Source organism: Pelodiscus sinensis, chromosome 13 (assembly GCF_049634645.1).
Source record: "Pelodiscus sinensis isolate JC-2024 chromosome 13, ASM4963464v1, whole genome shotgun sequence".
Classification (NCBI taxonomy): Eukaryota; Metazoa; Chordata; order Testudines; family Trionychidae; genus Pelodiscus; species Pelodiscus sinensis.
The window spans coordinates 41152875-41165216 of NC_134723.1; the positions used below are offsets into that span (position 1 = coordinate 41152875).

General features: G+C 41.6%; 1 protein-coding gene across 4 annotated transcripts in view; it reads left to right on the forward strand.

The window, feature by feature from the left end:
- Positions 1 to 12342, forward strand: part of AFF2 (ALF transcription elongation factor 2) — a 465157-nt gene that overhangs the window by 283361 nt on the left and 169454 nt on the right. For all 4 annotated transcript variants that reach the window (XM_075941077.1, XM_075941079.1, XM_075941078.1 and 1 more), the window contains 3 exons: positions 5056 to 5148; positions 9823 to 9859; positions 10113 to 10164. In XM_075941077.1, coding sequence (XP_075797192.1) covers positions 5056 to 5148; positions 9823 to 9859; positions 10113 to 10164 — 182 coding nt within the window. The remainder of the gene's footprint in view (positions 1 to 5055; positions 5149 to 9822; positions 9860 to 10112; positions 10165 to 12342) is intronic.

Genomic DNA, 12342 nt, shown 5'->3' on the forward strand with positions numbered 1-12342 from the left:
GACTCAACCTTTGAAATGTACAAGAGCCCCAGTGGGAGCGTGGGACCAGAGGGGGACTCTGCACCGGCCCCACCCTCCCTGCAGGGCTTCTGCTTTTGAAAAGTACAAGAGCCCCCCTTTCAAAAGCAGAATCGCAGCAGAAGCGGCGCAAGTGGAGACGGCTTCAGTCCCCGCTCGCACTCTTTCCGCTGTGCCTCTACCTCCCCTGCCCCCCGCAGAGACGGTGCTTACCTCCCTATAATTAACATAGCTGCAGTTGTGCATCTTGATTTGACCTTCCCTTTTAGGGTAGACCTGACCTAAAACTGCAGACCAGCTACTACATGGGGTGGCAATGGGACCTTTTGGGGCACTGGGCCGAGGAGAAAATACAACAGAGTTGCTGCATTTCCATGACTGCATTTCTGTAGATTTTTCAGTGACACCAAATAGCAAAGGCAGGATTTGGCCCAGTGAGATCTACTGTGCGATGAAATCATCCTTCCAAGGAAAAAGCAGATGCTCCATCTCTCTTGAGATATTTCAAATTAGACTGGACAAGGAGGTGTAGGGGTCGGCGTAGGAAATGAAGACACGCTTCCCGGCGATGGATACTAGCAGCTGTCCTCCAGCATGATTTCTGTGGTCCTATATCAGCACTTTTGCCTACATTTAAAACAAGAACAAAACACACGTCCATGCCACAGCAACAGTTTATTTTGAAAAAGAGGAAATTGGGGGAGAATTGAAATAGGGGGAAAGGAACTAAACTTTGAAAGAGGCAATTAACTTGAGGGTCTGGTTTTGCAAAATTATTTTTCCATCTGCCTCCTTTCCCCTGGGCTCAACTCTCCAGCTCAGATCTGCTTTTCAGGAGCACACAAATCCCATTGCACTCCGAGTTCTCCCTTTCCATGTGAGCTCTGATTTGGCCAGTCTCTCTCCAGCTCTTAAAAGCGTTCCGTCAGGAAAAAACAGTGATTCATTAGACCCCCTTCTGCATTTGTACTTCTCAGTTACTTACCTGAGGGCTTTTACAGCTAGAAAAAAAAGCGGATTTAGTTGAAGAAACGAGCGTGCCTAGTCCTAATAAATAAAACACATGGTGTCGATTAAAACAATGTTTAAATAATTTTCAGAAAGGAGGACGCTTGATGTTGCTACATCAGTGGACCACAGTGATTTCTAAGCCAATCCGCTGCGCAGCTTTATATTCCTATTTAATCTGCAGGTCTATAAAAATATATATGCATACTTACCATAGCAGTCATATGCCCAATCCATCAGTTAACATGATTTTGGAATTATTTTAAGTCCAAACCATGTGAAAATAAATCCTACCTTGATTTTGTGGACTTACTCTACTTCCATTATATTCCACTTTACAACATTTCATATGCTCAGTTTTATTGTTGTTGCTTTCAGGAATTTCTAAATGCTTCCAAATTTGGATTTATTAAATTTTTGAACTTTCCCTGGAAAATGAAACGGTGCAATTCCTTGCTCTCAGTGCTGGCATATATCAAATTTCGCAAGCTAAAGAGAGGTGCGTCGTGCCAGTACGTGGGAGGTGGACCACCAAGTGAAAATATGGTGTTACAAGGTATAATGTTGATGATTCAGTGGGGAAGCATTCTTGCCTCTAAGGCCACTATTCTGCAAAGATTTGTGCATGTGCTTATGCTACTGAAGTGAGTAGTCCCATTGGGTGTAGCGGGATTTACTTGGGATTTACTCATGAGAATAGTTAAGCATATGTATCAGTTTTTGCAGGAGCTAGGCTTGTGGTTCAGATCCTGCACTGAGAACAGTGGAAGTGCGTAAGTACACCCATGTGAAGGTCTCTTACTTCAGTAAGACTCTGTGTGCATGTAGGGTGTACTCTGGCAGTTCTCAGTGCAATACAGTGCCCAGGTCTACTCACCAATGTCAGACTTGCATATTGTTAATGAGAGTGCTAGAGGATATGGGGTTTTTTTCCATGAGATGTATAGAGTCCTGCAAATCCACGGATATCTGCTTTATATCTGCAGGTGTCTGCAACCACGGATGTGAATGCAAATATCTGCAGCTCATTTTTTGTAGATAAAGATGTGGATGCAGATGCAAATTTTGTATTGAGAACCCTACACATTTGTGGATATCCACTTTATATCCGTGAATATCTGCATCTGCGGATGTGGATAACCATGGATCATTTTTACGGATGCGGGTACCAATACCGCGCAGGGCTCTAGAGATGTAAAGTTCAGGCCTTCTCAATCTGCAAAGGTCTTTTTAACAAGGCTGCCAGTGTATCTGTCCTGGGTTTATTAGTACATTAGATAATTACATTCCTCCTGCTTACATGCCCCATCACATCCTGACTAACGTGGTGTTCTTCTTCGCTTCCTGACATTAACACTGTTGTATAATTTTGAATGTGTTATCACAGTAGCTGACGTGTGCTGTTCCCCAGATGTATTTCCACTTGTAATTAAGGTTGTGTTACAACTTTTGCTTAACGGTTGACCTTTCCAAGTCATTTAAATCTTAGTTGGATTCCATTGAAAGTTGAAGGATGCCCAGTAGGGTGAGGGGTGCACATTGAGCTCACTTCAGCTTGGGGATATTGAGAGATAAGCCCCCTAAAATAGCTATTGTTCATAATTGTTTTTCATTGCAGAGCTACAGATCAAACAATTAATATTATGTGGTCGCCCTCTGTTGAGTTTTACCCACCTGCCAATACAGAAAAATGCCTAGACTTCCACTTCCGCCATTTTGTGTGCTTTATATCTCCGCTCTTATATGTCCCCTAAAAGCTGAATGATTACTCCAATTACTTTGTCTTTTGGGGTGTCTTGTGAAGGTTTGAGATAGTCTTGGTGAGCCAAATTTGGGATTATGTGACCAATGTGTCCCAAGTTACTGGTCTCCCGCCAAAATTTATTTTTCTGCTGCCTTGTACCAGCTGAGGGCAGCTGGAAGTGGAGCCCTGCCAATGACTGGGGCAGCACACTGGCTGGGCAGGAGGGGAGCCCTGGAAGAGCTGGAGGCTTAACCTCCCCTGGTCCGGCAAACTCCCTCCTTCGGAACCGCTCAGGTCCTGAGGGTGCTGGACCAGGGAGGTGCAACCTGTACTATAGTCTCCCTTCCATCATTTTCTTGCTATTGAGGGGTTGCACCACAAAATGACCCTCTTCAGCCCTCCCTGGCTCCCCAATTGTCTGCCCCAACAGTGACCCTAATATAGAACAGAACAGTATGGGGGCCTCTCTGACTTCTCCCCGCTGGTCCCCTAGGGACATTTTCTCATCCTTGCTACGCTCCTCCCCATATGCAGGCACTTCCTTTGCTCTCTGTCCACTGAATACTCCCCCACCCCATGTTCTTTCTCACCTCTGCCTGAATGGTGCAAAGAGAGCAGAGTATCCCCTCTGTGTAGGGAGTGGTTTCGTTTACTCTTCCTTCCCTCAATGCTGCTTGACATGTAATCTGTGGAAGGGCAATTAGAGAAGTAAGAGTATTTACTGGCGGCTTCTACAATGAAAGTATCTTCGCAGCTGAGTGCACCCCTCCTCATGTTTTCATTGGCTGGGCCTAGTACCCTCAGGTGGGACTGGTTGTGATGGATGGTTCACCACATTGACCTTTAACAAGGTCTTCTTTCTTTTCTACTTGTGGCGTGTCAGCGAGGGCTGCCACAGAAACAAAGCAGCTGCAGCTTGTAAGATTTGGTGTGATCCTCCCTAGGTTTTTTAGAGCAGAGGAAAGCCACAAACACCTGTGCTCAGGCAACAAAGCCAGTAACATCGCTGTCATGTGCAGAACTTCATAGATGAGACACTCTTTCCCTTCTGTTTGTCATGAAAGCATCGCGTCTGAGCTTTGAAAGTAAAGAAAAACAATGAGACAAAGATACAACAGATCACCAGACACATGTATTACCTGTCTGAATAGTCATCATGTTGCAAACAAAAGATGAGAGAGGATAGAACAGTACCTGAAATGGAAAGCTCTCATTGCAGGGGCATGTGCAAGCTTTGCCTCAAACCGCACCTCTTGCAATTGAACCAATCTGGTCTGGCAACATCTATGGTCTGGCATGATTTTAGTTAGATGGATGTACGCTTATTGTGGGTGTGGCAAGTCTCCCGTGGTCTCATAAAGTTTGTTCACAGCCACCAGTCCTGGCACTGAGAGTGTGTCTAAACTACACCCCTCTGCTGACAGAGGGATGTAGATTAGGCACATCTCTATTGCAAATGAAGCGGGGATTTAAATATCCCATGCTTCATTTGCATAAAAATGGCCGACGCTTTTTGCCGATGTGGCACTTTACTGGCAAAAAGCAGCAGTCTAGACGGGGATTGGTCGACAAGGAAAGGCTTTTCCGACCGATCCTGTAAACCTCTGTACTTTGATTCTCCATCTGTAAAATGAAGATAATAAAACTGTCCTAATTCCCAGGCGGATGAGGCTAAAAGACTGAGACTTGGTCAGATGCGAAGATCATGGTGGCTGTTACATGTTCCTAAGATAAAGGCGAGCGAACTGCTAACCTGCTGGGCCAACTCAGTTCATTGTTGAACACAGCCAGGCTGGAAAACGGGCAGCTGCCTGGGGCCCATTGATTTAAGAGGGCCCAGGGCTCCCAGCCGTCACCACGGCTACAGTGGCAATGACAATAGTGCTGAATGGCTGGCAGAGGGGGTGTGGCCCCAGCCCTGCCCTTTCTGCCTGAAGCCACGCCCCTTCACCACCACTCCCCGCCTTGCCCAGGGCCCGACAAAATCTGTTGACCACCCCAGATGCAGCTGAAATTTTTACTGGTGGGACTAGTAGCATTAAAGTATCTTTTGCTTCCTGAGACTATGCAATTTTCTGTATAATTAGGGAGCTCATCTACGAGGTAAGGACTTGTGATACCTTCTGAGCAAGGCTGACCCTCACCTTCTACGAGTTACGTGATGCTGGCTTTGTTGATCAATCCAGGGTATTATGGCCAACTCCAGGGAAAATTCTTGTTCTTTCTTTCTGTTTTATTTTTTCTTGAAGGAATGACTTCTCAAAAGCATACTTTTCTCCCACTAGGAGATGACCCATTCCTGGCCTCCACCTCTGACTGCTATTCACACTCCTGGCAAAGCTGAGCAGACCAAGTTTTCTATCCCAAGCAAGGTGCAGGTAGGTTATTAATCATTATTGATTCAGATACGAGTGATTTTCATTCAACACTGTGGCCCGTATCCTCAAGTATTTTTAGACTCCTCCCGTTCATTGAAAACAGATTTAGGAGCCTAAATAAGGCCAATCTTGGGATCTGGAACATCTCTTAATATGAATTTCAAATCAGCCAGTTATTGATATTGTTCAGAACTTCAGAAGTTACGGTAAAGGATTAAAGGAAGGTAAAACTTATCTGTGATTTCTAATGAATTTACAAGGTATTTTTTATTCTGTTGTTTGTGTAACACACTGGCCAAGTGTATCTTTGTCCTCACAGATACCTCACAGGAAACCAATAAAGTAGTAGATGGTCTGTTCCAGGTCCACAGTTAAAGAGGGGCTGGGACTTTATTTCCAGGAACAGAGGCTTATTCTTTTAGATCCCAAAGTTCTCGATTCAGTCCCTGCAAATGATCCAACTCTGGGTATTGCTGCAAGTGCTGACTGATGTGGAGATTTGAACTGCTGAAGACCTTCAACACTTGCGCTATGTCTACACTGCAGGCTTCTTGCAGAAGAACTTTTTGCGAAAGAGATCTTCCACAAAAAGTTCTTGTGCAAGAGCACGTCCACACTGCCATGTGCTTTTGTGCAAGAAAGCTCTGATGGCCATTTACAGAATGGCCATCAGAGCACCTGTGCTTTTTCCAATAGGGGTTTGCGTAAGAAACCCCTGTTGTCCGTCCACACACGCCTTTTTGCGCAAGAGCTCTTGCGCAAAGAGGCTTATTCCTTGTAGAAAGAGGAATAACTCTTGCTCAAAAAGCCCTGTCTTGTGATGATCTACTGTACTTTTTCTTGCGCAAAAACACGCTTGTAGCATGGACGCTCCGTGAGTTTTTACTCAAAAACAGCTGGTTTTGTGCAAAAACTCTGCAGTGTGGATGTAGCCGTGGAGTCATACTTCCTTGAGGGAGCTGGAAATGGTACCCCACAGTGTGGGGTTTTGTTCTTCCCTTCACATGCTGGATCATGTCAAGAGATGTCTGAGGCTGCTAAGACTTAGAAGACAATAGAAAAATGGTTCTTTCTAGGAATGTCAATGTGTAGACCAACTACACGGTTAACTGATAAGCCTGGGCTTATCCGTTAACCCTGTCTGATAGAGAAAGCAAAGGGCTGCTCGGCTCACTGGCTCCCAGCCCCGCCTCTGGGGGCTATCGAATATTTGTGTAACTGCTAAAATGTAATGCGATTACACGACTGTTCAGTTACCTATCTAACATCCCTAGTTCTCTTACTGCACAGTAAAGCCTTTTGTAATCATGTACTATTTCTGACATTTACAATCAGTTTTTCCTTCACCAATTTTTTCCAGTTGTCACTGTTTGCCAGGGATTCTCCCACTCCAAACCCTGCTCTCGCGTTGGCTGAAGCTAGTGTAAAACTAATGTGGGTATTTCTCTTAAACAATCAAACAAAAAAACCCAACTACCAGCCAGTGTTTCCTCTTTCTTTTTTTCCATCCGTGTGGAGAATAAATTTTACGTGCCCAAGGCATGGGCAGATGTGCACCACCAGTAGAAAACATGCTGGTGTGGATGCTCTGCTAATCATCTGGGCAGCATTTAAATTTCTCCTAGATGACTGCTCAGGTGTTCAGTTTACAGGGAACACTGCTACTATCCCAAATTCCAGCAAAACATCTTTGTTCTACTCCATTCCTGACAATGACAATGCCTTTAAGCAGTGCTGCATTAAACATTAAAGGCTAGATTCAGATGTGGGTACAATTCCTAAGTAAGCTGAAAACTACGCTCATTTCTATTACTATAAATCTGTTTAAACTCCACTGAATCCATTAGATCAATTTGAATTCATACTTGTTAGGGACCTAAAATCCCATTTAATTGGTTAAACCAGGCATGTCCAAAGTCTGGCCCGCGGGCCAATTGCGGCCCGTGTTCCGGTTTAATATGGCCCCACAGGTAATTTGGCAATATCTATCTTTTATGGCCCCCAACGAATCCATATGTATTGAGATGAATACATTGTAAAATCTCAGTTAATGTCAGTTGGTCTAAATCAGTTATAAATATATTTGGACACAACATGTATACTTGGTGTTATGTTCCTGTTCATATTTTTTTAACTTAAAAGTTGACAGACAACCTTTATTACCAATAATATGTAATGTACTTTACAATGTTCCTGACATATATTTCAGCTTCTTGGATTTTTTTTTCATCTGGCCTTCAGATATGAAAGGCAGAGTGATTTAACACCTGTTTAGATTTGTCATCCATGTGACGAAATGAAAAGTATGCTGTTTGCAATAAACTTTGCATAAAATAGTTAATTTGCATTTAATTTTAATGGTTCAAAGAATGTCAGGCAAAATGGTCGGCCCTCACGCATGTTCACTTCATCAAATCTGGCCCTCTTTGAAAAAAGTTTGGACACCCCTGGGTTAAACAGTTAAACATAAAGTTAAACTAGTTAACCGATTATACGATGGGGGGGCTGGAGCACCTTGTCTGGAGTACCCCCACCTACAACACACACAAAGTTGGGCCCACCACTGTAACCAGTGAGCCTCACCTGTTAAGGGGTGAAGCTTACTGGTTAACCATTTAACATCCCTAATATCTGTATGAGAAAGCACTGAGTATGGTGCATTGGAAGTTGTGTCTTCTTATAATTAGAGCAGGACTAAATTCTGTGTGGTATTTTTCTGGGCCCTGCAATAATGGGGCCATATACTACTCTCCATCACTCATTTCAATTAGAGTTTTGCATGAGAAAATCTTATACTCTGAGACCCATTTAAAAATATCTATAGGCTAATGACAGATTTTCTTACAGTGCTTAAAGTCCACATCAATAATTTTTAGGGAGGTTCAGTGCTGGGCTTAAAATTGTTGCCCATATTAATTTAACGTGAAATATAAATTAGGGCTTTTAAAAAAATCATACCTTAGGAAACTAGCAAGAATAAGGGTGTTTATAGGTTAGCTCACTTTACTGTGAAAAATACAGCAGAAGATTGCCTGCTCAGAACATCCCACTCAATCAGTTAGAAATAGCCAAATTGATAGGTTTTAGAGATAAAATAGATAAGAACATCTAGCCCTATAAACCTACAGGAGGCCTTATTATAGGTCTTCATCTTAAATAAAATATTAAGTCTCCCTATTTGTAAAATAACGTAATTGAAAAGGCAGAACTTATCAAAATGTATTTATCCCTCTGCCACTCAAATTCAAAGTGCTGTGTTTACTCAGGAAGGCATGATTTACCTCACAAGGGGCTAACTAGGGGTACGTCTAAACTACATGGCTCCGTTGATGGAGCCATGTAGATTTGTTTTTTTGGCAAAGGCAAATGAAGCCACGATTTAAATGATCGCGGCTTCATTTAAATTTACATGGCTGCCGCGCTGAGCCGACAAACAGCTGATCAGCTGTTTGTCGGCTCAGCGCGCTAGTCTGGACGCTCCCCTGCCGACATCAAAGCCCTTTGTCGGCAGCCCCGGTAAACCTCATCCCACGAAGAATAACGGGGCTGCTGACAAAGGGCTTTGATGTCGGCGCAGGAGCGTCCAGACTAGCGCGCTGAGCCGACAAACAGCTGATCAGCTGTTTGTCGGCTCAGCGCGGCAGCCATGTAAATTTAAATGAAGCTGCGATCATTTAAATCACGGCTTCATTTGCCTTTGCCTATCTGTCTAATCTACATGGCGCCATCGATGGAGCCATGTAGTCTAGACACAGCCTAACAGTGCAGCAGAATATTAAGAACTAATAATGCCCTGAGAGAAAGCGTGGCAAGGGCTCTAATGACTTTAACATCCTATGGAACTAAGACTTTTAACGAAGTAAGGCCTGTCTATCCGACTGGATTGTAAATAATGGCTTAATTTAAAATAATCAAAATCTACCGGGGCCTATTTGGGATGAAGACTGATTTGACATCAGGTTATACCTCACTGATGATTGTAAAGCCAAGGGAAGAATAAAGCTAGAAAAGAATGTGACATTAAGAACGTTACTATACATTACTGAGAGTCAGGGATAAGCACATTGTTTGCAAAATGCTGATGTAAAGTTAGTGCAGCTTCATTGACTTCGCTGGAGCATTGCTGCTTTGCACCAGCTGAAAATCTTACTCGTGTGTCTTTGTCAAGCATACATAAGATAGCACTCAAAAACATCTTGAACTTCAGTTTTTGGTAATGGCATTTTAAGCAAGTGGGGTCAAAAGAAGAAGAACTCTGCTGAACTTAATGCATAGTTATTTGAAAACTAAAGGCCAAATTCAGCCCATGCAAATGCTTCCCATTATTTTAAATGGGAACCACATGTACACATCTGTGGGTAAGACTTTAAAGGGCAGGATCATCAGCTGATGTAAACTGATAGGTGGATTCCACACTGGAACTGAGTAAGTGAACACCAGTTGGCCCTAAAGTAGTCTAGGCTCTGAGCAGTACAAGTGCAATTCAGTAGTATTCTTATGTACAGGTAATACCATTTTTAAATGTTTAGTGTTCTCCTTTTGGGCACATGCTCCTGTGTATTTTCCTTCTCTGTTTATGATATGCTAGTGGCTTAGTCTAACAAGAGAAGATGTGTCTACTTTCTTCATTCTTTCATTGAACTAATACTGTCATTTTTGTATTCTTCACTGTAGGATTCCCAGCACCCGACTTCAGGATACAATGTTCAAAGTAGGTCCTTATTGTTCTTAATCCAAACAATCAAGATTGGTTGGTTGTTCTGTTTGTTTTTGTTTTTCCTGCTTAACATCATGAAAGCAAGGGATGAAACATTAATTTCTATGGTGCTAAAGCCAATCAATTCCATTTTTGATCACATATTATGCATTGTGGCATATTGTGACACCAAGGATAATTAAGTGGGTTGACACTAAGTGGTATGGTAATCTTTTGACATGCGCAAATATGTTTCCTTTGTATACAGAATGGAGTGATCCAGCAGGGAAAGTTGCCACCAAGTCAGTGCCACAAAAGTCGTAAGTAGTGCTACTTCCAGCTTTATATTTTGTTTGAAATTTATCTTAAGGAATGAGCTTAGTTCTCCAAAGGTAACTGAATGCCGCTTACATACAATCTTGTCCTGACATTCTGGTGTTCTCTATAGTGCTTTAAAATTAGCCATAAACCAGTTTTATGTCTTCTGAGCTTATTACTGTTTCTTCCTCTTAAGCATTAGCTAACAGAAGTATGTATAAAAGATGAGTTTATTAAGCAAAATTAATGCCAGTTTTATTTGTACAGCTTGCCAGAATTAAATCACTTTTAATTTGTCATCAGATACTAAGCTTCTTACAACAGAAAATGCAACCTGATGAATAGCTGATGCTAGAATTTGAGCATTTATTTACTGAAGGAGAGTGAAATACATTATACAATAGGCTTATTCAAGCTGGCATTGAAAAAAGAGGTCTTGAAATTTATACGCATTGGCACAATTGACAGTCACATGCATAAAGAAACACATGGATGATCTAAAAATATGGAAGACTTAATTTTTCACTGAGTTACCTCTTTTGTCCATTTTGCTGTGCTAGTGTTAAACTGGAGTAAGGCAGCAGTGACTTGAGTCCACACTATTTTGTACACTAACCCATGATCTCAAAGTGCTTTACAAACATAAATGAATTAACAACTTAGTAAAGTTGGTTCCTGTTATACATACCACTTTAAATGTGAGCAAACTTTGGTTTGGATCTGGCCTCAATTCACAGCTGCACCAGCAGAATTACTGGAGTGTTTTGAAAACTAATTTGGTTAAACCAATAGACACCAATTTGTACTGGTTTAACTGTAATTTGTTTAAACCCCTACGCAGAAACTTAGAGGGATTTAGAAGTGGCTTATAGCAATTTGGATTAATTCAGTCAGGATACAATTTAAGATAAATCCAGGTTAAATCAATTTAACGTGTCTACACCACCTTTTTGAATTGGTTTAATTAAATGGATTTTAAACCCATTTTAGTTAAATTTGTGCAACTTGTGGGCACAGACAAGGTCTCAATGAGGTCAAGTAACTTACCCAAGTCATAGGGCAAGTCAACCACAGAGCTGGGTCTAGAATCCAGGCATTCCATCCTACTGTTTTAACCTCAGGACTCCTTGGCTCATGAAATAAAATCATGTGACTTTCCTCGTGTGAGTAAAATTACTTGCATGAGTAAGGATATGCAAAATGAAGATCTAACTACGACCCTCTAAATTCATTGATTTCATTTTCATTCTTCTGATTGGATGCCAAAACTGAAACTCAGCATTTAAATGTTAATGAGAATAATAAAATCTTACTAATGATAAAAATTGGTGCACATGAGTGATATTTATTTTTCCAAAATTGTCAGCATGAGATTAGTCCTTCCCTTACTCTATTGTTACTTCTGGAAATGACTTCAGATTCTAGAAAATACCACACCCACTGGACCCTCAGATCCTGAAAACAAAATGGATAAATTCATATGCCAGAATCTTTAAATGATGCAGTGCTAATATCACGTACCTTCTCTAGTAAAACATAAAAAATATTATTATATCTTAAAGTGATTTTTCTCCTAAAGCAAGTGTATTTGGATTCTACTGTGAAAAATATTTTGGTGAGTGTACTATAAAATACAATATTTCAATAGTTTGTATCCAACAGTAATAGACTTGTCAATCATGGTTTATAGTTATAAGCTGAATTTCAAAAGAACAGTGCTTCATAGCTCAGTGGTATATAGTGCATTTAATGGGACCATAGCTCTCTATAGGAAGCCTGATATAAAACTCAGAGACACTGAGTACATTTTATGAACCAGTTGCTCTCTATTCTGCTGCTTGATCTAAAGTTCCAGCACTATCAATCAGATTTCTGCTGAAATGAACTGCCTTCTTATGGTAGGTGATGGATTTTACACATGACAGATCAGAGCTGCAATAAAGTTACTTTTATTTTTAGCTTCCAAATGAAGATCAGCTAAACCATTACTACCATTTTTCCCCTTTTACTACAAAGAAATTGTTAAGGCAGCTTCCAAGAATTTCCATAGAGCTTTGGAAGGGTTATATTGGTTAGGAGGTAGTCCATTGTGCCACTTAAAGTATGGTAGCAAGACTCTGCTCTTAGATCTGCATGTAGAACTTCCACTGACTTCAGCTGGAGTTGGTAGAACGTGCCTG